At 54.3% G+C, this 24,891-nt stretch overlaps 6 protein-coding genes across 6 annotated transcripts; 2 read left to right on the top strand and 4 right to left on the bottom strand.

The window, feature by feature from the left end:
- Window positions 1–400: 400 nt before the first annotated feature.
- Window positions 401–1,300, bottom strand: CCMA1212_006428 (NADPH-dependent 1-acyldihydroxyacetone phosphate reductase; the record flags this gene model as incomplete). The annotated part of the gene is made up of 1 exon (XM_073703650.1): window positions 401–1,300. The coding sequence occupies one exon, from the start codon at window positions 1,298–1,300 to the stop codon at window positions 401–403; it is 900 nt and encodes a 299-aa protein (XP_073558088.1).
- A 1,343-nt stretch (window positions 1,301–2,643) lies between these two features.
- Window positions 2,644–3,220, bottom strand: CCMA1212_006427 (uncharacterized protein; the record flags this gene model as incomplete). Its single annotated transcript, XM_073703649.1, has 2 exons — window positions 2,644–3,048; window positions 3,110–3,220. 2 exons carry the CDS (start codon window positions 3,218–3,220, stop codon window positions 2,644–2,646), a joined length of 516 nt encoding a protein of 171 aa, XP_073557734.1.
- A 4,021-nt stretch (window positions 3,221–7,241) lies between these two features.
- On the top strand, window positions 7,242–8,748 carry CCMA1212_006425 (Initiation-specific alpha-1,6-mannosyltransferase; the record flags this gene model as incomplete). Its single annotated transcript, XM_073703648.1, has 4 exons — window positions 7,242–7,464; window positions 7,530–7,927; window positions 7,989–8,512; window positions 8,601–8,748. The coding sequence occupies 4 exons, from the start codon at window positions 7,242–7,244 to the stop codon at window positions 8,746–8,748; spliced, it is 1,293 nt and encodes a 430-aa protein (XP_073558001.1).
- A 1,485-nt stretch (window positions 8,749–10,233) lies between these two features.
- On the bottom strand, window positions 10,234–12,970 carry CCMA1212_006424 (uncharacterized protein; the record flags this gene model as incomplete). Its single annotated transcript, XM_073703647.1, has 2 exons — window positions 10,234–12,375; window positions 12,452–12,970. The coding sequence occupies 2 exons, from the start codon at window positions 12,968–12,970 to the stop codon at window positions 10,234–10,236; spliced, it is 2,661 nt and encodes an 886-aa protein (XP_073558000.1).
- A 1,808-nt stretch (window positions 12,971–14,778) lies between these two features.
- CCMA1212_006423 (uncharacterized protein) lies at window positions 14,779–15,270 on the top strand (the record flags this gene model as incomplete). Its single annotated transcript, XM_073703646.1, has 1 exon — window positions 14,779–15,270. A coding segment is annotated over one exon (492 nt), but the record flags the coding sequence as incomplete, so codon positions are not given.
- Window positions 15,271–16,980: 1,710 nt separating this feature from the next.
- On the bottom strand, window positions 16,981–18,566 carry CCMA1212_006422 (Protein OS-9-like; the record flags this gene model as incomplete). The annotated part of the gene is made up of 2 exons (XM_073703645.1): window positions 16,981–18,414; window positions 18,468–18,566. The coding sequence occupies 2 exons, from the start codon at window positions 18,564–18,566 to the stop codon at window positions 16,981–16,983; spliced, it is 1,533 nt and encodes a 510-aa protein (XP_073558013.1).
- Between the last annotated feature and the right edge of the window lie 6,325 nt (window positions 18,567–24,891).

The following is a 24,891-nucleotide window of genomic DNA, read 5'->3' as shown; positions in this document are numbered from 1 at the left end:
AGAAGAAGAGCCGTTTCACACGTGGAACCTCACTGCATGATTCGGAGGTGTATGGTGGCCGAAGGAGGAGACCAAGATCAGCGCGCGAGAAAGGGGGTGGGTTGATATGCTTTGCTGGTTAACTTCGTATAGCTCATGTGACTTCTCGGCATAGTAGCATCTCACACATATAACTACTAATGTGAGATTACACAAGAAGTATCAAATGGTGAAGGGAAAAGGAAATACACGAAAGGAAGAAGGAAATGGGAGAAACTAGCCATCACATGCGGCGCCTTTCCCTCGATGCTGCATCAAAACATTATATCGTATATCCCGGCTCCAGAACCATTGCATCATCACCAACTCCTCTTCTTCCTACCGTGGAGATCTCCCTCTCAACGCCGCCACAAACGCTGTGTCACGGCCTCTTGAAGATGCTCTCCAGCCCGCCCTGCTCTTTGAGTCTCCGTGATACCTCGTCCAAGCCCGTCCTGCTCTTGTAGACGCCATCCAGGGCGCCCACCGGCAAGAAGGAGCCAATCCGCGCCGCCATGGCATGCCTGCCTCGCCAAACCCACAGCGGCGGCCTGTCCCTGCTGAGGTCCTTGATGACGCCCTCGGCCCATTGCGCGGGGTCTGCGCCCGTGGCCGTGGCCTCCGCGCCCGACATCCACCTCTCGACCGCCTCCTTGGCCACGTTGTAGATGGACGCGGGCGGCAGCGAGACGCGCGGCGCGTTGGCGTGGAAGGTCGACCGCACGGAGCCCGTCACCAGATTGGTCACCCTGACGCCAAAGGGCGCGAGCTCGAGCCTCAGCACCTCGCTGAAGCTGGCCGCCGCCGCCTTGGACGCGTTGTAGGCGCCCGAGAAGGGCATGGAGGCGTGCGGCAGCGCCATGCACGACGTGTTGTTGACCACGAGGCCGCCGCCGGGCGACTGCGACCTGACGAGCAGCGGGAAGAAGGCCCGCGTGACGGCGACGAGCGAGAAGACGTTGAGCTCAAACAGCTGCCGCGTCTGCGCCAGGTCGAGGTCCATGACGGGCATCGAGTAGCCGGCGCCGGCGTTGTTGACGAGGGCGTCGAGCGAGCCGCCGGTGAGCTCCGACACGCGGGCCACGCAGGCGGCAATGGACTCGTCGTCGGTGGTGTCGAGCTGCACCAGCTCGAGGCCCGACGCCCGGGCTTGCGCCATCTTGGACAGGTTGCGGGCTGAGGCAAAGACTCGCCATCCGTTCCTGTGGAAGGCGAGGGCCAGATGCGAGCCCAGGCTGCCGTCGGAGCAGCCAGAGATGAGGACGGTCCGCCTGGCGGCCATTGTGCTGCTTATGGCAGTTGACGGGTGATGATGCCGTGATGCTGTGTTTTGGCAAATTGTCCTTTATTTGTGGTTATGATCTTGGTGGTGGGTTGTGGTGATGTGCTTGGTGCTTCGAGGAGACGGGGGCTGCTCTTGTTGAGTGTTGTTAATAGTGTAAGCTGGTGCAACTGGCCAACCCGTCAGGACCCAGACTGCACTGAAATAGATGATATAGATGGCTTTTATTGCGATATGCCAACTGGGTCTCCATCGTGCCAGCTCGGCACATGTAGTATTCAAGCCTTCTAGGGGTGCTTGTCAACCCAAGATGCACGGTCCGTCAATTGACAAGCCACGCCCCGTGTAAGTCAGATGCTCGGCATCGTAATTGCCCCGGTCCACGTCCCGAAACCCCTGTCAGAGCCGTCCTCCGGCAAATCCACAATCAGCCTCTTAACGTCCCAACAGCGCGCCCTGGTTGGCTGTATCTGATCGGAGCCTTATAAGCACAACTGCCTAGCACTTTTAGTCTCCGTGAGGGTCCGCTCCGTCTTCTGGGCATGTTGGTCAGTCCTTGTCTGACGAAGCCTCGTCAAATCGGAGCACAGGGGAAGAATTCAACTTTATTGCGCTGTCCGGCGGGAGGCGACACAAGGCTGAGATGAAGCTGTTATACGGCCTCATGTGGAATGCGAAGGACGAGATACGTCCATGTCCAAGGCATCGTAGCTGGATCGCCTAGATCCAATAGTTTACTTTACGACATTGCCACATCTAGGAGGTAGTTTGATGAGCTGGCTTGACTGGGAGATGAAGAATAACGCGCATCATGTTTTATTTAATTTTTCTTGTCATTAAAAGGAAAAGGAAAAGATTGATCAATCAGGTCCCCCAGTTACCATGGCCAAAGTCAAGACACTTTCCGCCCCCTTTTTTTTTCCCCTTGGTTTTCGACTGAAAACTACGTTGCAATTCCTCCAGGTTCTCGAGGAATGGTAAATGGACGGTCAACAGGTCAGCATGTACGACAAGTGTCTCCAACCACACTGTCCTCATGCTAGATAGTCCCCTGCCTGTCTCTCTATGTCGAGACCTGTTTTGCACCTTGTCGATCAAAGTGAAGCGTAGCTCATGGGCCAGAAAGCTGCAGAAGGAGACCAACATGCCCAGCAATAGACTTCCATCTGCGATCCGTGCAGCCAAGCATATCCGTGGCCAGGGCTATTCTCACCCACCTCATTTCCAGAAGGTAATCGCCCGTACATCACAGACAAGAGAGGGTGGGACTAAGGTGCCCGAAAGGCATTGTAGTGTATGGCGCATGAATAAAATCTCTTTGATATCCCTGAGTCCGGGTAATATCAAGGCCGGGGGAGCTCACTCGTGTAACCACCACCGACGAATTCGCTCAGCTCATCGCTCAAGAGCGACCCGGCTTTCACGTGGAGATATCTCCTTGGAGTCTTGGCAATATCTTCGTCCGAACTTCCACTGGTAAGAATGTCCACGAAAGTGTTTGCGCGGAACAGCGGCGAAGCATTCTTGTTCGTATGGAAATATCTTCTTTCCTGGCCGTCCAGCGTAGTGTATCCTACGTGGAATGCAAGGCGACTTGCAGGCGCTTCGGGACCGCCATGAGCTTTTATTGCCGCGTTGTAGGGAAGGGACTCTGCCCCAACTAGGCGGTTGCACCGTATGTCCTGGAGAAGCGAAAAGGAGGTGGCCTTGAGATCGGGTAATATGAGAGGCTCTTGGACAGCAACATCCTTGGAATCCGAAGTCAGCGGCCGATGCACCGGGCTCGCAGCAGAGGGGAGGGGAACTGACCTCTCTTACTTCTCTAGGAAGCGCAAGCCATTTTTCATCATCGTGCTTTGGAGAGATTGCCACATGTGCTGTAGAGACAGCATCTGCTGGACTGGCTGGCGATGGCTTCATGCTTGGCAGTTGCGGACAATGTGCAAGCCTGTGGCCATTTTGGCCGCACTGGGCACAAGGCTTGACCTTGGGACAGTCGGCGACGAGGTGGCCCTGCCGTTTGCAAAAGACACATGTCAAGCACTAGGCGGTGCATGTGGCTTTTGTTGCGCCGACGCGGCCGCACCCCGTACAGCACCGGTCCTCATAGAGAGGCATGCTGACTGAACAGGGCGGTGTTGTGATAAGTTCAGTTCTTTGGGCAGTGTTGTAGGGGGTCCGAAGAGGTACTGAACTGCCCTGCCTTACTTGCCTACCTAAGGTAGGTACCCTAGCTAAGGGGAGAGATGGAGGGAGGTGTAGATGAAAGGTCGGGCAGTCTCTAGATACTAATGTCCTCGCCTCGGAGAGCTGGCTGCATGGTGACTTTGGCTGGTGTTGTGCGGTGAATTGACCTCCGTGACATCACCTGGCGGTGATGACACCTCTCGTCTCCCTGGGGAATGGGGGTCTTCTTCTTTTACAGACACACACTAGCTTCTTCAATCGATCGTTTTTTTGTGGTTTGATCGTTTTCCTCTGTGATCCCTGCAGTCTCCTTCTCTTACCAAGGTACCTACCTATGTGTACTTACCTTACCCTAAGGTACAAAACTAGGTATCTTACGTAGGTAGGTAGGTAGGTAGGTATGTAGGTCCCCCACAGGCATCGTGGGCAAAAAAAATAGCCCCCCGCGGGACTCGAACCCGCAATCTTAAGATGCCCTTCCATAGAAGTCTTACGCCTTAGCCATTAGGCCAGGGGGGCTCTCGAACCAAGCCCTGCTAGGGCAAGGTCCTCGCTCAGCGACTCCGCTTCTCTACTGTTGGGAAGTGGGGGGGATAATTTCTCCTATAAACCTCCAATCTCTGGCCTGGGCGAACGTCGAGGGAAAATTGTGACGAAGACAACAGAGTGAAGTTCGGTTGGCTCCTGTTGTGCCGCCCCAGCTGTGCCTCACGTGATGCCGGTTACCTAAGGTACCTAGTGCTGGGCGCCAGTTGCCAACTGCAAGCCATCCACAGCAGAAGCACACCCAGTGAATCGACCCGAGCAGTCTCAATGACTTCAGAGGGCAAGATGAGTGGGAATTGAAGGAAGAAGGAGTGGAAGGGAGAAGAAACGGGGAAACAGTGATGATAATTAACATCAGGCAGCGCATCTACTACTGATGGCGCTGATTTGAACGAATACGAACACCCTTGCAGACACTGAACCCATCCATCCGTTTGCTTCTTCCACTTGTGTACAAGTTGCGTGCCCATCAAGCAGTGATTGCGCCCAGCCTCAACGAGTGTGCTATTTGGGCATTCCAGCAGCCAATGGCTGAAAAGCCCAACAAAACAACCAGACTCTCTTTTGAGTATATCAGATCAAGCTAGAGCATGCCATGGATTTGAAACGACCGCGATTCTGATATTCCCACACAGGAAGCAACATGCTCCACCATAGTGCGTACCTTTACTTCACTCTGCATGCGATAGAACCAAGACAAGAAAAGAAAAGAAAAAAAAGAAGAAGAGAAAAAGAAGAAGAAGAAGAAAAGAAGAAGAAGAGAGAAAAGCGCTGTCTACAGCTTCCGCTCGACTCCACCTGGTGCTCCAACCATCTCTCACTATTCACCTAGAATATCCAACAAGGCGGTTGGGAACAACATGGAGGCTACCTTACGTAGTCCAGACGACACATCCTCCACCTGCAAGTTGAATGCAGCAAGTCCCTCTCCACGCCCAAAACACCACCATTACCATCCATACACCAAAATATGTGGCCAAATCCGTCCGGATTCGCAAATATTCGTCAACGATCAAATTGCCCTCCTTTCGCATCGTGCTGTATTCAAGTGGTTGTGGTATTCTCCATCTTAAAGGTGAAGACGTGTATCCGGACCATTTGCCACAGCGCGCAGCTTTATGCCATTTTGCATGTGCAATCCTCAAGGGGAAAGACCGTAATTGCTGCAAGAATACATGGATTATTATTGTTATTATTATTACTATTTTGACTCGCGATACCGTCTTTTCGCTTTTTCCATCAACACCACCTGGCCAAAGTCGAGCGCAATCGGCAAGCCCAGGTCTAGGGTGGCCCTCAGAGAGTTGTCCACCCATCTCCCGCTAGCTGGGCAGCACGATGAGCTCAACGACTTATAATCCTGAAGAGCTCCTAAGGGTCTTGAGTTCGGGCTTGAAACCGACATCTAGGCCTTCCAGAGTTCTCTCTTCTTCTAGACACCACACTAAGAGACGCTGTCTTGGCATTGAGCGGGACAGCTTAACCGACACCTCCAACGCCGAGTTGGCGGAGATCTGCGGACCGATTTTTGGTAATTCAATACTGAGGCCTAGGGAACCCGCGCCAAAATGGTTTCATGAGGACGCATTCCCTCAAAGACTTGAGGAACTAGCGCCTGACGAAACGCCCACCTCAACATCGACTGCGAAGCCATCGCCGCTATCCCCGTTCAGCAAGACCACGCTGCCTTTGGTCAGGCCGCCCGTGATAACAAACGCCAATTGCATGTCTAGAGAGATATCACTGTGAATGCCGCTTTCGGCGCACTGCGTCGTGTATTCGGTGCAAGTGCCGGCGAAGCTACATAGCCTTCTCCGATAGCAGAGATCCCGGAGACGCCAACGGGGACTGCAACAAGGTGCCTGCCTCAACGTCTTCCACTATTAAAGAGACCACCACATGTAGGGTGGTTATCTACCATTAGAGTGCCTTGCAAACTCCGGACAGATAGAAGAGCCTTTTACGGGGAGGCAACACGTCTTATATTCTTGAATCCCGCATGGTCTCACAAGCCTTTTACGATCGTGCATAAGAGAGTCTCACATTAGCCCCATTGCCATTTGCCCAAGACATTACTACACAGATGCCCTGGCCAACTCCCTCCCCATGCAATTACGTTGCTAGCAAATGGCATATCCTGAAAGAAGAGAACACATAGGGTGTGCCATCTGACACAACAACTTAACTAAACTACGCTCAGACGCCAACTCAATATATAACCGCCAATTGCGAATAACGGATTCCATGCGAGGCCGAATTAAAGATAGGTAATGGAGAAAGAATCTCTAACGATAAATCTTCCTCGAAAATGTTGCCCGAGAGACAATAAGAGCCTAACTTGACAACAAACTCGAAAACACAGCTTGGAGTAGTTGATGTGGAAGACAGCAGGGTTAGTCTGTGTCAGCTGTGGATTATCCAGGCTAGGCTCCCGGCATTAGCAACATGCAAGACAATTGGAGTTCCCAAGGGCAGGAGAAAAGAACAAGGGTGGGAAAAGAGCATGTAAGAGTGATTGGTGTGCAATCTGACAGCAGCTCCACCATTGGGAAAATTCAGACGAGACCTTGGATCCATAAGACGCGTGGCTCGAAGCTGTCAGCCGGGAAGCTGAAAAAAGGTAAAATAGGAAAATAAACAAGTCCACACAGGCGAGTAACAGCTAATATGTAACAGCTAATATGTATCCAAAAGACTACTCTGATGCAGAACCTTACCATCAGACAATCCAAAGTAAAGAAGTCCTCGTTTTCCCCTGATGCAATGAAACCTCCCCTTCTCTGCTGTCAGGGAACTTGTAGATGCTCCCTCACTCGAATAAAGGCCGATGGCGTCAAGCACGGCATATTATAATGCTTGAACATGATCTACTGTCTGCTCGTAACCGCGCTGAAAACTCGTAAACCACTTCAGAAAGACTGATAGGGCTGTTGGCGCATTGCATCGCCAGAACCGGTAACTGCTTCAACGGGTACGCCAACCGTACGGTGACGGTCCACGCGTATTTGCGTCCAAAGAACAGGGGGCTATACAAAATAATTCCTAGCCACTTGTCGAAAGTGGAAATCCATCAGCCCCTAATACCTCGTATACGAAGGTATATAATCAATTCTCCTTGCTATCATACATACAAAATGCCCGTTGTATGCATCTCCTGTCCTGCTTGTTCTTCTCAGCCGCAACCTCGGGGGGACAAGCCATCACACCCATGGCATTCGTCTCCAAGACCTTCCCCGTACGCATTCAGCGTCGGAGACTGAGGGTCACACCACGGACTTTGTTCTTGTCTGCGTCCATACTGCTCGTGTCTGTATGTACTTTGTTGGCTTACAAGCCTGGTCAGAAACGGATCGTGGATGAGGCTCAATTATGCGAGCGGTTTCCCCTGACTTACAACTACATTCACACCTTTGATAGGGGCAAAGGAGGAGGTAACGATATCTTACTCTCAACGCCATCCATTGAAAATTCATAAAACTGACATACCTGCTCCCAGCGTGGTATATCCCTCCAGAATGGCTTGACGCAAAACAGGCGCCACCAAAGACCATCATTGAAGCGGCCCAGCTAGCCTCAAAAGCGGCCTCATCACATCCTGAACGAAGAATCCCCTTCTCCAACATCCCGCTCCTGGTTCATCAGAAATGGGACACCACGCAACTAAACGGCACAAAGGAGTTGATTCTCTCCTATGTGGAGCAGTGGTTGAGATACTCCATCACGCCCCCGCCTGGATCCAATCCCATGGCCTATTTTCTCTGGGATAATGAAGGAGTTATGGACCTGATGGAGGAATATGAGAGCGATTTGACAACGGACTTTATCGAAGTCTTCTCGCCAGTGGAAAAGGTTGACATTTTCCGTATTGTTGCTTGCAAATGGTTCGGGGGCATTGTAAGTCCCTTCGTCCACTGACATCCTGTTTCCCATTCAGCAATGCTAACTTGTGGATCAGTATGGTGACATAGACACGAAGCCGCTCCAACACCCCTCCCAATGGATTCGTTCGACCGATCTCTCAGAATGGACTGATGAACTCGCTGGGAAAACATACGGAGTCGCGCACGTCCCCAAAGACCCTACGCAGCCCCAGCCGGTGAACGCCATCTGGGGCATCGAATGCGATACGGACCCAGATGCAAACACTCACTGGCGTTCATCCTACACGTATCCCGTTCAGCTCACGAACTGGGCGCTGGCGTCTGCTCCCGAACATCCCATACTCCAATATTTCCTCGATCGTATACCCGAGAAGGCGGCGGAGGCCAGGCATAGGGCTGCGCATACTCCGGGTGTTGGTCTCTCCGAGTTACATTACGATCCAGTTACAAGGACTGGGCCAGTGGCTGTTACGCAAGCGACAAGTTGGTTTCTAGAAGAGCATGATGGACTGAGATGGAATGCTCTCACGGGTCTCAAGGACGGAGGAAAGAACAAGGTCGTTGGCGATGTCTTGATTCTCCCAATCACCGGGTTCAGGTACGCTTTGTCTCTTACGGTTTCTCTTTGCTGGCGAACGTTCACTGATACGGCTTTGCATCAGCCCAACAACAAAAAAATTCAACAGAAACGGGAAAGGGGGCTGGGACCATCCCGATGCCAGACTTGCCCATACAGCCATGGGCTCATGGCACCACACCAACTTCATAGTGGAATATGGAAAGTTTTGCCGCTCCGTCTTTGGACTGTGCAAGGATTGGCAGAAGATGTGGTAATGAGGGTATCTGCATGAATGTCTTGGAATCTCTCTGGCGCCGGGGCGAATTCAAAGAGGGGAAACACCGTTTGAACCTACTCTTTTCTTCTTCTTTGTTTCATGAGTAAGAATTTTCGTAATATTTAATATTACATTGATCTAGATGTTGCGTATACGCGTATGCGGGATGAGTCCTCTGGGGAAGCAGTAATACCACTGACAATGAAAGGTATTCACGTATCATGTTCCATAGGTACCTTATCAGACTCGTAATGCAATATGTCTGCCCATCTCAAGGCCAAACAACAATAGCGCAATGCGCAAATCCGCGCATCTCGCAGCAGCAATCGCCCAAACACCCACGATCAATCTTGTTCAGTCACAATGCATGCAGAGTCGCCGCTATCGGCTTTTATTTAAAGGGACTGAGCACAGCGACACTTGTTTAGACACCGACAAATGATGAGATATATATGATGGACAGGATATAAGCTTATTCACTAGATCGCGCCACCGGTAGGATTCGATCGCTCGTTATGATGTGTCACAAAGTAAATCATAGATCCAGCTAATCCTCTAGGTCTTGATGCAAGGCTAAGGCATAAAGTTCACACTCATACATACACAAGGCCACCTAACTATATCTTACCCATCTTAAGGTATTGTCAGGAGAAATATCAATGGTAAAAAGAGATGGAGGGTCAATCGTAGAAAACCCTGTGCTCCGAAGAAATGGCAACCACAAGCACGGAGTCAAAGCGTTGTGGCATGGCCATCGTATTCTCACATGTCCGGACGCCAACGAGCATCATGACCCGGCAGTGCATTACCCAAGATGCCCGTACAAAGTGGTTTGACCATAATCCCACCCTCAATGCCTGCAGCCACCTAAGGTAGGATGGCAGTTACCTGGACCAACTACCTGGGTAGGTACTCTTTTCCCGATTCTATTTGTCAATGGGTGTGCTTCAGTTCCACTTAAGCTCCAGAGTCTGCGATACGGGAAAAGAGCTCCGATCTGCTCGCAGAGTGTTAATTACTCGTCATACTAGATGCAGCCGAATTAAAGATTGATTGCTAAACTTGTCTCTCCCAAAAATCACAGCCAAAAACATGTCTCACGAGATACACGGCAGGCAACTAAAGATGTCTAGATTCTGTCTCATTCATCCATTAAAGTAAAATCATGACTGGTGCCTGTGGGGCTCCTTGTTCTTCGTAAAGTGCCAGTAACAGAATACACATATGTACACGCAACTTCAGACCCCCGCGCCATGCTGTGGCTAAAGAAGAGAAAAAAGGAAAAGAAGCAAAGGAGAGAAGGCGAGAGAACGGCTGTATGCCCTAGTCTCTGACGGAACAGAAAAGGAAAAGCCGTCGAGGTGCCTAGACAGAGACAAAGATGCTTCTGTCCATGATAATGCATATCATATGCTGATACGCTGACAAAGAAAAGTTTTGCAATGGCAGGCGTGCTGCAAGTTCATGTCACAGAGCGCAGCCTCTAGCTGGCCCTGTTCCTCAGGCTGCTACCGGCCCTTGAGAAGCCGGGCAACCACTTCCTCCTGGTGCCAATGACCGATGGCGCAGGCGGAGCCGGCTCGACCGCCTGCTTCCTCGCGCTTGGCGAATCTCGCCCGCTGACAACCAGGTCCGAGAGGCGCACCGGAGCACTCGTCGACGAGGGTATGAAGGTGGGCGCGGCGTCGACGCCAATAGTGTTCCGTCTCATCTGTCGGGGCTTGAGCATGATAGGTGGCGGCGTAGCTCCCGCCCGGTCACCGAGGTCGCCCGCGACGTCGCTGTTCAGCCAAGGCTGCAGGCTGACACCCTGGTTGGCCTTGGTGGCATCGGCAAAGGAGGTCTCGGTAGCGCTCGGCGGGGCGCTGGAAGGCGACGAGGGAACCATGGAGCGACGGAACAGTCTGTTCAACGCAGTCCGCGGTCCGGTGATTGGGGGATACTGGCCCCTCTTCTCGCTGTGCGGGTGCTGAGGAATAGACGGAGACTGGGCGGGCGTGTGGACCTCGCCTCTCATCTGGACACTGTCACTTTGCCGTCTGGAGTGGCCCGAGTATTCGCTGGAGTACTCGGGGTGTTCGGGCGTGCTCGTAAGAGTGAGCGTCCTGGGCGAGTTTCGCACGGATGAGGTAGTGGATGATGTTCGAGCATGAAGGCTCGAGCGCCTATCCGGTGGAGGCGGGGCCGTGTTGGTGACGAGGGATTGCCGCAGCGAAAACAGCTCCTGGATGTAGTCGGCATCGTTGTCAATCCCTTGCGACTTTTTAGTCGAGGGGAGGCTGAAGAGATCCGACGACGCGGCGCCTCCATTGGTGTTGGTGCTCTCTCGCATCCATATATCAAGACTGGAGATATGCGAGCGGGCATCCGAGTGGTCGTCGGAGTCGGTGCTGTCCCATCGGTTCTCCTTCTTCTGAGAGACCGTCTCGCTAGAGGCTCGTTGATGGCGCTGCATGGACACGGGGCCCCTCGACGGCTTGTCTGCGTCTCCGCGAAGGTGGCCGGGCTTGTTCCGGAAGGAGACTTGGAGGGGCTGGCTATCAGAGTCGCTGTATGCCACCGAAGCTCTATCGTTCCGACTATCCTGTTTGGCCAGGGAGTCGTTGGAATTGCGCATCCGGTGCAGCGTCGAAGTCGATATCGTGTCTGGGGTAGGCGGGAAGTTTGGATCGTGAAGCCGCACGCTACCGGGACCATCCGTCATGACCTTGCGCAGGGTGGGAGGGGGCTGTGAGCGCCGTCGATCTCTGCCCTGGCTGGCCACGGGACGGAAACCCTCCTGCAGCACGCTCTGGGATCTACCCAGCTTCTCAATCTGCTGCAGGGGGGAGACATGGTCCACCGCGCCTGAGACGGAATGGCGGGCGCCCAACGAGGAGCGGCTTCCGCCGACAAAGTGGTTGGCGCTGGCCGCGCGGGGCGGATATCCAGACGGGGAGATTTTCCTGGAGGCATCTCGGCGGCCCGTGGACAAGGTTTGCAAGTCGGCGTCGGCACTATCCAGGCTGAGGGGCTGGTCGACGGGCGGGGGGAAGATGCTGTCCTGGCTCTTTTTGCCGTAGACGCTCGCAAAGGAACTCTCGCTAAGGACGCTCAACGTCGGACTGCCCGGGCCGTTGGACGGGCCATTAGTATCCGCATCGGGGGCTCCCTCGGTAACGCGCGCGAGGCTGAGCGCACTGCCCTTGACTCCAAGATAGACGCTGCGCAGGTTTTCCGTGTTTTCGCTCTTTTCGGACAAGAAGCTCGGCACGCGGTTGATGGATTTGAACGTCTCGCTTTTCCTGCTTGCATCATCGCCGGGGATTTGGAGGGACGGGCGTAAGTATTTCTGGTCCATGTCTTGGGGACAGAAGAAGCCCTCCTGCTCAACCTGCAGAACCATGTTGCGTTCTTGGACCAGCTGATCCACCTTTGCCTCGAGCATGACGATCATGGCAACGGCCTCCTCGACGGCCTTGTCGCGCTTTTCGAGCTCGTCCAGCAGGGTCTCGTTCATCTCCTCGGTTTGGCGCTTGTCCCGTTCCAACGACTCGATGCTTGTTTCCAGCAATGACTGTTTTTCGCGGCGATGGTATAGTTCGAGCTTCAGGTCGAAGTTTTGCTTGTGGAGGCTGGAGATGACCTGTCGATGAATTAGTGACCAATGAATATCGTAAAGTGATGCTTGAGGATATCTCATCCCATAGTGGTTGACGTACATGTTCCATGTCTTTGACGCCCAATCCAGGCTTCTTGGCGAGCTCGAGGCCGGCGCCGCCACTCGACTTGGGCCGCGATCCATCTGATGAAGCCGCCACTGACCTCCTCCTGGGAGAGCTGACACGACCAAGATCGACTGACGCGCCGAGATCCTCATTGACTCTCGACAGGGAGCTCTGGCTCAGCTTGTCGCTCTCGGCCCTGCGTTCCCGCTGCAGCTTCTCCTGCAGGAAGCTCGAGACGGCTTGGGCGCGGGTTGGTTCGACGCTGCCCTCTCGAATGGGCGGAGGGGTGTTCCTGGGAGTAGATCGAGGTGACAGCAGAGGCTTATTGCAGGGGCTATGGTGGAATCGATGTGTCGGGTGGTCGGAGAATTGGGGTGCAGGTGCGAAGTGAGGAGCAGGACTCCTGACACCCTGAGACGCCGTTCGGGCGTGTGATGACGACCTGTTGGACGTTCGGGATGCGGTTCGAGGGTAAGCCGGAGCCTTCTGATAGGCTCTCGACGATGAATCCATGACGCAGGTCGGCGTAAAAAGATGGCGATGGTAAAGGAGGCGGTCGAGGCGATGAAAGAGATGTCCGTAAGGTACCTAGATATATGCTAACCGATGAGGATAGAGGTATATATCAGACGCGCAGTTCGAGGATGGCGCTGATGCCCGCATCAAAGTCAAGGTTACTGGGCCTCGGTGCTTAGTGCTTAGATGAAGCCAAACTCTACGGTGAATCGGCAGAGGAGGCTCCCGACTGCAAGACGCGGTGCAAAGCTGTCGCGTTGAGAATCAGGCACGCGGGGCGGCGTCGTGCTGAAGCATGTCGCTGCGAGCACAGTCCAAGGGGGTCGACGTCGCGATATGCGTGTGCAGGGAGCCGGCCAGGCGTGCGGATGTTGCTGGTGAACGCACAGGGTCCAGCTCCAGGCCAGATGGATAATTAGGTGAGCAGAAGCAGGCGCCTGGTGCCGAAGGAGAGAAGGAAACAAGGCAGAGATGCGAACAGGGCGGCCGTGGGCAGTGGCAGCTTGAAAAGGCGAGGCAAGGGGGGTGTGGAAATGCCGTCGTCCTGGAAACTCGCTTAAGGGCTGTTTGTATTATGGATTTCCACAATTGTCGCAGGGAAAAGAAAAGAAAAAAAAACGATGCGATGATCAGTCGAGAGGCAATGCCGGCGACACAGAGGTAAACAAGCAGTTGGTGTCTGCACCAATTAGAGGACTGTGCAGAGCGGTCGGAATGCGGCTGGATGGCGAGAAATGAGGGTGGAGAGGCGGTTCTGGCTGAGGAATGACGAGAGGAGTGACGCGACCACAGGAAGAGAGAGAGAGACGAAAGACGACAAGAGGCACGAAGGGACGGAAACAGGTAATTCAGGGCTAGTCAGGAGACGAGGGCAATGCGATGCAATTCACTGCAGTGAAGACGAGGCGGGAAGGGACAGCGCCGTCCATGCGGATTCGCTGGCTGGGTGGTGAGGTAGAGAGAATAAGGGATGGATAAGGTAGATTGATGGGAGATTTGGATTGAGGTTGAAGACGAGGTGGAGGGACGGACAAGCTCAGGTACAGACAGCCAGCCACGTTGGGGCTCTGGGGCACCTTTAGGGCGCTCCAGCACGCTGAGCAGTGCGGCTACTCCGTAAACGGGCGGTTCCTTGGGCGGGATAGCGCCTGTGAGTGGCCTGCCAGTCGCCTGCAGGGCCGGACAGGGGTCGCGCTAGTGCCTGAGCCGGAGCCTGTTAGCGCTGGACGGAACAAGTCGAGGTGGGCTGGTAGAAGCTGGATGGAAATGGAAACGGAAGATGGAATTGGCTTCGATTGGAACTGTTTGATAATGATCTATGAGAGGGTATCAATAAGTTAAACTGGCAGAGACGTCATTAGATGCCAGGCACAAATTAGCTGAGTATCTCATCACCTGCTGCGGTCATGCGCTGGATGACCGAACCTGCAGCTTCAGTGCATCAAGGACATGTCACCCGGTACCTCACTAGCACCTCCATATCCACCTTTGCCCGCCACCTCTTTATGCCACTCCTCCATCGTCTTTATCCGACACGCATCACTCCCACGGACCTCGTCATGCTACCTTTCAGCTCCCGCGACCGCGGCCCCTTTCCATCGCCGTTGACGAGAACCACAGACGCATAAGAGACCGAAGCTGCAGCTCATCTCTCAGCCCACCAGCTGCTGCTCCATGTCAAACCCCCAGGGCGATCTTCCGCCTGCTCCATCCCGTCACAGCGTCCATCTGCAGATACAGTCGCTTCATCGCAGGTCGAAGCCCTCCAAACACCGCTCGGCACCCGTCAGAAAAGGGAAACCTGTGGGGAGCTGCTGCATGCATCCTGCAGGGCCGCGTTTGGCGTCAACCGCGCTGTTTCCGACTCGCTAATACTCCATTCGGTTCTCGTCCAGTTGTCTTCTTCTATCCGATGGTTAGGAAAGGCTCACATCGCGATACTAGTCTTCAGCTCTCCGCTGCCAATTCGCAACCAATCCAGTCCAGTCCGTCCAAACTTGGCTTCCGTTCTCCCTCTCCACCCCAAAAATCACTGGATCTCCCGAGCCCGCGGGTTGGAGCTGCTCCGGCCCTGCGGCTCCCGCCTAGTGAAACTCCATCCACGGCCCATCTTCTCCATCTTCTCCATCAGACAACGCAACCGCAGAGACGCCACGTCCAACGCCCGAATCGTAGCGCCGCGAAACCGCGAGGGCTGCAGTGATTCGTCGCTCATCAGCAGGGTCTTACTGCACATCTGCGTCAATCCGATTGTGTCTCGTTCGCTCTTTTCTTTTTTTTTCTCCTCTCTCGCCTAGGCATGTCGCGATGATGTGATGTCGCTTGCTTGTCGACCCACGTTCGGGTGCGGCTCGTGGGATCGTGCATACAAGGTGAAGTCGATTCACCCTCCTCCGACATATCGCATGTCCGCAAACCGCTTCAATCAGCAGACACTCAAACAGACGGTTAACGACTTGACGCCGCCATGCCATAAACCACAATGGCATCAACTCGCCAATTCTAGCTACAGAGACTGTATTCGGAGCTCGACATTAGCCTGGCCAATGCAGCAGCCGCCGAGCCTCTAATACTCGCTCTGCCACGACAGCTCGTCCATCGTTTCTGTCATTTCGTACGGATGCCACGAACCTTGCAAGCTCGGCATTGCTCGCACTGCGCTATACGCGACAATGGCGCAGAAATGGAGACAAGGCCGCCTTCATCGCCGCGCACGAACCGTAAGCAAGCAAGGCAAGCAAGCAAGTCACACCGATCATTCCCCTCTCCTCCACCATCCCCTGCCCTGCTGCTGCGCCCAACTCAAACGAACAGGGGCGGCGAACAATGACACCGAGGAAAGACGGTCAACGAGGTTTCGACGACTCGACTTTCTCCCATGACCACAATCTCGTACAGATACAATCTCAATCGACATCGAGACACCGCTTCATTGTACACACAAGACACAACTAATGCACGCCTCGTCCAATACACCATCAGCAACGCCACATCCATCCTCGTCAGCCCTCTGTCGACACCGCCTTGCCCAACGGTAAAGCATCCTTGTCCGTAAAAGCGGTAAACGCACAATTCATACCCAATCCATCGTAGCGAGACCTCGCCGATGAACTTGCGCACACACTTACTGGTTCTTCTTCATGCCCAACAGAACAGAACAGCTGTCCATTTTTTTTTAAACCAAGAAACCCACAAGACGCACGGGTGCATGGGACAAGAGGCAACAGCTGTCCACTGGCTCCATGTCCATGCACGAACCAAACAACGCATCATCAAGGAACCCACATGTCTGCGAACCCCGGCCACAGCTACAGAAAACAGAAAAATGAGGAATTCAAGAAAAAAATATGAAAGAGTATCAGACAAAAATAGATGTTCAAAGGCAATTCTACGGAGAAAGTACCACAGATATGCAAAATCTGTAGCGCCGCACCACGAATCCGCGTTTCCGGGATTTCTTCGCGATTCTTGGGATTTGGTGATGGGGACATCGTGGGACGCGCGGTAATACTCGCGGTGTGTGCACGACACACCCTAGAGTTGACACGCGTCACACGTGGATGCGGCTCATCAGACGAGAGAGACGAGGATGAGTGGCATTCACTCGTGCGACGGCTCTCAACATTCTTCTCCCTTGCATACCTTAAGGTACGTGAGACGTGCTACAGTGGATGCTGACCGCCAATGGCCGGATCTGACCCGGGGAAACAGAAGGAGAAAAGAGAGGCGATGCTGAAAATGCCTGAATGGAATCTCTACCTGCCTAGATAGCCATTGATTTAGTCCATCACATATCAAGGTGACGTGTTTGAGGCTCAAGTATGAGTGCAATCAAGACAGAGATGCCAATTGTTGTTCATACCGACAGCTATGTATGTGCTCGTCATGATGCAGTGCTGCGCAGCCAAGCAGCAGCGCAATGACCCTGCTAATGTGATGTCCTCAACGCCATAAACAAACATCAAACAATAAGAAACAAGTCGTTCACCTTTTCCCCGTCAAGCAGGCTATAACTCGTCCTTGAACATCTTCTCCTCACTCCCCTCATCATCCTCCCGCTTGCCCTTCCCGCGACCCTCATTGGTGCCGCTATTCTTCCTCTTCCCCTTCTCCTTGGCTCCCTTGCCCGCAGGAGGCTGCTGCACCCCTTCGTCATATTCGCCCTCACCCTCGTCGTCCTCGTCCGTCCATCCCCGGAGATGCCTTTTGGGGTCATCCACGTCGCCCACAATCTCCAGCTGCCACCCTTTGTCCCCTGCCTTCTCCTTCATCTCCTCCTCCCATTCCTCGAGCATGTCGGGAGTGAGACTCAGCTGCTCCAGCTTCTCCTTGCTGACACGGTCGATCTGGCCGCCGTCCTGCTTGCTGGCCGCCCTGATGAGCACCTCGATGAGCTGCTCCGCGGCCTGCTGGCTGTTGATGTAGTTGCGAGGGGGCGCCAATATGAGGGGCGACTGGCCGTCCTTGTCGCCCGCCGATAGAGACCTGCGCCCTCCCACCAGCACGCCGCCAACGGTAAGCGGGGCGTCATGGCGCGCGAGCAAGTGCTCGGCTTGCTCCGTCTCCTCCTCCGCATGGGCATGCCCAGACGCTTGCTGATCGAGCAGCGGGGGGGTCTGTTGCTCGTTGTCGGTGATGAGCTGGCACGTAATGGCATCTGCCTTGCTTTCCTCAGGCGGCAGAAAGGCAACGTCGTTGCACAGCCTCGGGGTGTTCACGACCATGACGTATGCGCAGATGGTGACCTCCTTGATCCATCCAATCCTGTCGCTTTGCATCCCCGGCACGCAATGGTACTGCACCTCGATGGTGCGCGGCCGCAAGGTCAGATCGCAAATGGTGCCCCCTTCCAGCTTCTGCACTAGGTATCGTTGATCGCCTTTCACGTGGAGCTCGGCCGGCACTCGGGAGCCGTCCGAGTTCGGGTCCGTTTCCGAATCTCCGGGGAGAGCTGCCTGGCCCAGGATGTACTCGGCCGCATGGGGATCGCGCTGGGGCGGCTTGCCCATGGGCGTCGAAGGGAGGGCGTGGAACTGCACGATCTCGCGGTTGTTGCAGAACCTGTAGCTCCACCAGCCGGACATGAAGTAGAGGCATGTGTCTTCCAGTTCGCTGAGCAGGTTCCAGCCGCTCGCCGCCGCTCGGCCCAGCTCGCGTGCCTCCTCGGCCTTGGCCAGCTCTGTCGCAGTTTGGTTTTCGGGAGAGGGAGGCTCGATGACGGGGATAGCGCACAGGTAGCGATGCGGCGGCATGTTCATCACTTCGTAGGTAAGAGGCGAGGAGTGGCGGCCATCATGCTGGTGACGGTCTTGGCTGTCGCTCGCATCGCTGATTGTAGGCTGGGAGAAGTCGGACGAGTATGTGGGATGTTCAGTGTTGTATTCGAGCAGCGATTGGGCGTCTTTCTCGGAGATGAAGCGGTCGGAGAAGACGACCTCGAACTGCTCTTCAGTTAGAGCTTGATTTCAAATGATACCATCATAGGGCACGTTACCTGGGGAAACGCCTGGAGATCCTCGTGGATGCTAAAGGCCCTGGATTTGGCCCTGCACAGCGGCAGGGCTGCCAAAAGCGACAGCTGTAGACGGCGCATCATGCCATAGCCCGGCCTCGTAACCGGCAGAAGCAGAGCCTCAAGAGCAGAGCAGACGCAGCTGTTGTTTGGATGTTTGGGCGTCCTGTCGAATCGTCATCCGGTTGAGGTCACTGTGTCATTGCCGGCTGTTCTGCCGGGCTTTTGCCGGCCGTCGCCATCGCCATCGTCATTGTCGTGCCACCTGCATTTGAGCCATCACCAAGGCTTCACACAAACACATCCATTGGTGATGCATCAGCCAAGGCCACAGAGCCGCATGTGTCATTGACAATCTCCAGATTACGAATTGACGGAGTTTGCCTTGCGAGATAAAGAATATGCAGCTTTGTCAAAGCAATTCATCATTGATATTTGTCGACTCAACCTGTCACTTGCATCCAATCGCCTCTAGGGTCATGTGCTGAGTTAGCTTCTCTTCAATTGACAGTCCAGCAGGTCTTTCAGCTCCCATAAAGCCGTCAACAGCCGCTCGTAGCTTCATTTCGCCATCGCAGTCAGTCAACTCCGCGGCGTGGCAAGGCTATCGTCAATGGCCGGGGATGCGGCTGACTGCTGATAAGAGACCAGAGACGCTCTCCAGGCTGTGTGTCTACGCATCTGACATCGTTCAGCCAGCCAATAGAGAATCGATTGATAGCCGAGGCTAGGGGTATCGGCGAGATGCGCTCAGAAACGGCAAACCAGACACCACCAGCCATCCGGACTTCCCCAGATTACTGCCCTCCAGGAGGGGGCTGTACGTGTGTATGCTCACGGCCGGCTAAACCGCTCTCGCGGTGGTCAGTTGACTGCCAACATGGCAAGCCAGCCTTTTCCAGCCTTGTGAGGGCTGCACCCCTGCATCGGCGAGCTGGATTCGAACACCCAGCGCATCCACAGATGACGGAAGCGGTTGATGGCTCCATCATACAGACGAGACACGGCGAGATCGGGTGCCTGATGGCTGGGGTTGAAGCCTGCGGGAGCGATGCGGCTACTGTAATCACTTGGAGACATGCAGACGAAGGGCCTTGAGAGCGGCCTCACCCTGCATCTTGCCATAGTTCCACGTGTTTGCTTCTGAGAACCTGCTCGGCCAATGCAAGGCATTCGTCGTGATGGATCACTAGGGGGTCAGAGAGTAGGCAGAGCAGTAGCATCATGCAAGTCGAGGGCAAACCTGACTCACAGCCTGGTCGAGCTCAGATGAACCGGAATGAGGTCGCGGAAACGCGCAAGTCATCGTTCTCTGGGCTGAGAGGCGCTATCGGCTTTCACATGGCCGACAAGATGAATCACCTGTACGTGCATGGCAAGAAACAAACACAGCGCCGAGGCTAAAGGCCTGGCCACAACCCCAGAAACGGATCCATCTCGCCTGCTTCGCCTCTAACTCGCGATGGCGAGGTCGGAGAAGGTTCCCGCCGGGGGCTGAACTCGGTGGAAGGGGAGGGCTGGCTCACTTCCATCCTAGATGAACAGCGCTGGTGACTGAGCTTCATCATGATGAAACCATCCATGAGCCGCTTGTCCTTTCAGTGACCTTCAGCTCTGGCGCTCACTCCTGCACCGATGCGGAGCAGACGGCACAACAATGCCTCGCGCCATTCAATGTTTGTAATCCTTTCTAGACTGATAACAGTGATCACAGGATTGGGGGGCCCTCCGATCGCGCTCGAGCCATCGATAGGATCCAAGGCCCGGGGGGGCTGGTGTTGACGGGCTTCTAGATGTCTTCTAGGGGGCTTCCTCGAGTGCCACGGCACCGTCTCTCCAGACCAAGGCCGCTGTCAGCCCCGCGGGTTGGCGATCGCGTACCTTGTTGGCGGATGAGACACGGCTCATCCCAGCTAGTGGACGGACGGGAGGGATCATGGTGGATACGGTACTCGAGCACGAAGCAGACGCGGCAGACATACACTTACACAGACAGTATCGTCAGCTTTTGCTCGTGATGATGATGCATCACCAAACGGTTGTGATCTGTCATCACCAGAGGCAAAAGTGAAGGATTCAGCCGTCCACACAGCCTTTGCCTTATCGCGCTTGTCAAGAAACACGTGTACGTAACCTGTTGACGTCGCACGCTGAATCCAGTTTCTGTGCTTTCTCGTACTTGTACAATGTGATACTGCCATTGGCTTTTTCGTCGTTCATCGCAAGGAAGCTGCATGGAAACGGGGCGGGATCGGCAATTGACAGGATTTCCATGATCCTGACGAGGCAGAAAAGGCCTTCGCCGGTGAGCCACTTGGGCAATTATAGGAAGCATCGAACATTGCGCGGTTAAATTAGCATCCCGGGCCATCGAGCCACGTTTTTTTCCTCTCTTCTGTTCCTTCTTGTGGAATGGAAGCTTGAGGGAATATTTTCAGAAGGATTGATGTCGTACTGTAGCTGGGGGCTCGAGGGACTGGGGTTGTGCAAGTCATCATCTTGAATCCTAACCTGGACCTTGTGTACGCCAATACAGGGCCAAATGCTGTTCGACAAGACCGCAATAGTTGTTGATTGACATTGAGGGGTCCTATTTTGAGATGATACGATGACTGGCAAGTCTATCCTCTTTCTCTTGCCGACAGGTGCGTTGTTTACCAGGGTTTCAACACATCTGCGAGCATCTCCAGATACGTACGCGATATGGCATAGCACACTCTACACAATGCCCCGATTCGGCGTGGCGGCTGGTCCCTTGTCTCATCTCACAGGGCTGATTTGCCGCGTTGCGAACCAGCAGGATCATGTAGGCTGGGGGTGTATTCATTCGATTTTGGCTGGCTTGGGGGCTCGTTCAGAGGCATGTTTGGCCGCTTCATGTTCACTAGCGACAGGGTAACGTACGTGTACCCCCGAATTTAGTGGGATCCGCCTGCGAGCTGAATTGGTGTCAGGGTCCTAGAGCAGGGAGACGAGGCAGGGAGAGGGAGTAGGGGTCCGAGTCCGATCTCTTTGTTCCGTCTACGGAGTTGAATGAGACAATCTACAGAATGCAAGGGAAGGGAAGAACATTCTGCTTGGCGAAGGCCCAAGGTTGAATCCATCGATCCAGCGTGGAAATCACATCAATCAGGGAGGGCAAAGGAGTCTTGGCCCGGTACTACCTTATTGCACCAGCGAGCTCGGCCTTCCAAACGTAGGTACTCGTAAATGTGTAGGTAACAAAAGAAGCACGGGCAAGAGTAACACTTGCAGTTACACCCGCTGACCCGGACAGCCCATCCCTTGCAGCAAATCGCCCACAACCGCCGCCGCATCGATCCTCTCCTTGAACCCCAGCATCATCATCGTCTTGGCAAAATCACACAGAAAGCGAGGCCGCGATTAGCGACTGCGCCGAGCCTTTCAATCCCTGCACGCTCATGCCTCTCTCTCTCGCCTCTTTCGCTTCTTGCGTCTGCTGCGGCCTCTCAGGCTGTGCCAGCGAATCCAGCCACACTCTTCCTCCTCAGCGAGCCTCCCGTAGCCTTCTTCTCTCTCCTCCCCCAACAATTTTGAGAAACGCCTACATGGACTATACCTACTCCGTACCCGTGAGAAAATCTCTAGGCTTGACACGTCTACCTTGCTACCTACCTTCCCGAGGTACCTCGCCTAGACCTAATGTACTACGTTTAGGTTTACAGAAAAGGTAGGTAGAGTGTATGTGCATGTGAATTCACTCAGTCATACAGAATACATGAGCGTGTACTTGCGTCTATGGCAGGTGAGCAGTCACCCCGTCCTCGCATAGCATCCCCATGTCGGTTCAAGCTGGCGAAGCTGCAGGCTGCAAAGTTGCATGATGAGGCTCGTCCCGGTGCATCCCCCTCGTAAATCAGCTGGTCTTTCAATCCAGGTACCCGAGCAACACAGCGCCCCGTCCCGCGTTCTCCTGTTACGCACGCAAAACCCCATCAGAGGCCAGGCACGAGGCGATGCACACATCCGTCCGTCCAGCCAAGTGTCGGATGCGAGGTGAGCGAGTTCACCGCCAGATGGCTGGCCGCGAGAACTGGCCAACAGTCGAGGCAAACCTCAAGGTACCATGAACGTGTGCTTACATGTAGCATAGACAGAGCAGTGAGTGTAATTGGCAGCCGGGCGACTTGCGGTCTGTACCCGTATCAAGGTGGCTTTTCTTCGCTCTTCGTCGTGGTTCTGGACTTACACGCTGGCACTGAGAGAACTCGTCCATTAGACTTTGTTTGTACTACTAGCACCATTAGGAGCGGCAGAGTTGGGCATAGTCTGTCAGTTAGCAATAAGTCGGACATAACAGCCGGGTTCAAGAGTGTGGCGCCACCTCATCCTTCGCCGCCCCCCAGAGAAGCAGTTAATTCTCCAGTTCCATTCATGTGCTGCAGAGGGGCAACTGGCATTGCCCGCATTGCTAAAGGCGTGAAATTGCCTTCTTTAGCTCTCTAGCCTCTGTAGCGGGAGACGCCGCCAGGCGCCACTGCCAAAATCTCAAGCCGCATTGCCAACACTGGATGTTCGATTAAGCCTTACCCCAGCTACCTTATCTTCTAGTCATTGTTTGTCTCCACTTCTGGTTAACCTCAGCTCTGTTCACAGTGGCGACAAAGGCCTCCCCCCGGGAAGCCCACGACAGACGCCGCGGGCAGGCAGTGCTGTCCTGTGCTGCCGTGCTCGATTGTGCGGTGCTGCTCACTTCGGTCAGGAGGATTTACTGACCGACGGTTGTACTGCTTGGGCGGAAAATAGAGCATGTGTTACGTGCAAGTCAGAAAAACAAGGGGAAACGGGGGATGGGGCAGAAGGAATGAGCAGCGCCCCCCCCTGGACCAGCCCTCTGTAACCCAGATTTGCTCTGCCCACACACATGCTTGCTGCCTATGAGATACGCAATCCTACTCACTGTAGGCCGAACAACTGCTTGCTTGCCCCCCCTGGTTCCTCCAGCACCTCACCGAGGACCCGATTCGGCTCGTCAGTGCGCGCCATAGAGAGAGTCGGAGCCCTTTTCCTGGGCGGCTCTTTTCTCCTAGTGACGTGTTACAGACAGATTCCTTCTGTGTTTCTACGCACTTTTTAGGTGAATTTGATTCCTCACTACTGACGTGCGTAATATGCCGTACTCTCACACCGCACATACTATACAAAGGCGGTAGGACAAGCAGGCTCCCTCCCAGCCCAATTGCTCCGTTTGACGCGATGAGCTGCTAGTTGAAACTCTTGCTCAAGCCACACAGCAGGTTGTTTAGCGAGGATGCCTTCTTTTTTTTTTTTTTGCATCTTGTCAAAATCGAGGGTACGAGCTTAGGCGCGCGGGAAGACCGGAGCTGCTGGAGCGCAGCATCGTGAGATTCACTTACACAAACTCTCTTTCCAGGTTACGCCTAGATCAGGCGCAAGCAGGCCAATCATGGAGTCTAATTGCATAGCCCCGAGGGGGTGTATCTGTGGCTTCATGGACTGGAGTCCAAGACTGATACAGGTTGCTGTATGAAGATGTGTCCTTGCCGAGGACGAGATCTTGACGATTTTTTCCCGCCACGATCTCTCCCCAAGAAGCTTAAATCTTGTCAATGCTACAAAGTGACATGTAGATCCGTCTCTTGTACCCTTCAGAGGACCTCCGGGGCCTTCACGTCCCGTTCAGTCCACTCTCAGGGCTCGACAGCGGGACCCCTCCCCCCTGATCCCTGTTGCAACTCGCTCTTGGCACCGATCCAAGCGTGGTCGTGCTGGCCAAGTCAGCAGCAGCAGCTCGCTCGCACAACATCCAATCTGCACCGCGTATCTTCCGCGGGCGAGCACAGCGTCTTTCAGTGCGTTTCGAAGCAGGCTGTACTGTCTGTACCGCGCCGAGTGCGTGGAAGCGAAGGGCATCCTATCGTTCTCTAACTCCCCGCTGCGCCACCATTGACTTTTTGGGACGTTTCGCAAATATGCTGGGCATGAAAAATTGGCTGTCCAATCAAACGGCCAGCGGGCTTGTGAACCATGTCAAAGCACATACAGAAACCAGCGGGAACCGTTCGGAACCTCACCTCAACGTTCTGCTCCAGCCGAAATCAGAGCATCTGATAGGCTGAGAGACACAGGAGGACCTGGCTTTTCAAAGGTGGACGCCATCCGCGCCCGCAGTCAGATGAATGCTTGACGAGACCCAGTGTATAAGGCTGGCTCTCGTAGAGGCTTGACAGGAACGGCAAAGCGAAATCGCCCACTTACACGCACTTACACACTTACACGGAATGTACGGCAATGGGTACTTCTACAAGGCAACCAGACTGGCAATAACCCATGTCCAAGGCTAACCTCACTCGAGCATTGGCATCTTTTTCTCTCCTCCGGAGCGGATTGCCCGTTGCTGTTGCTGCCACACTCCCCCCCCCCC

The sequence above is a fragment of the Trichoderma ghanense genome, assembly GCF_004382785.1.
Source record: "Trichoderma ghanense strain CCMA-1212 chromosome Unknown scaffold_7, whole genome shotgun sequence".
Lineage (NCBI taxonomy): Eukaryota > Fungi > Ascomycota > Sordariomycetes > Hypocreales > Hypocreaceae > Trichoderma > Trichoderma ghanense.
This window is presented reverse-complemented; position numbering and strand designations above follow the sequence as displayed.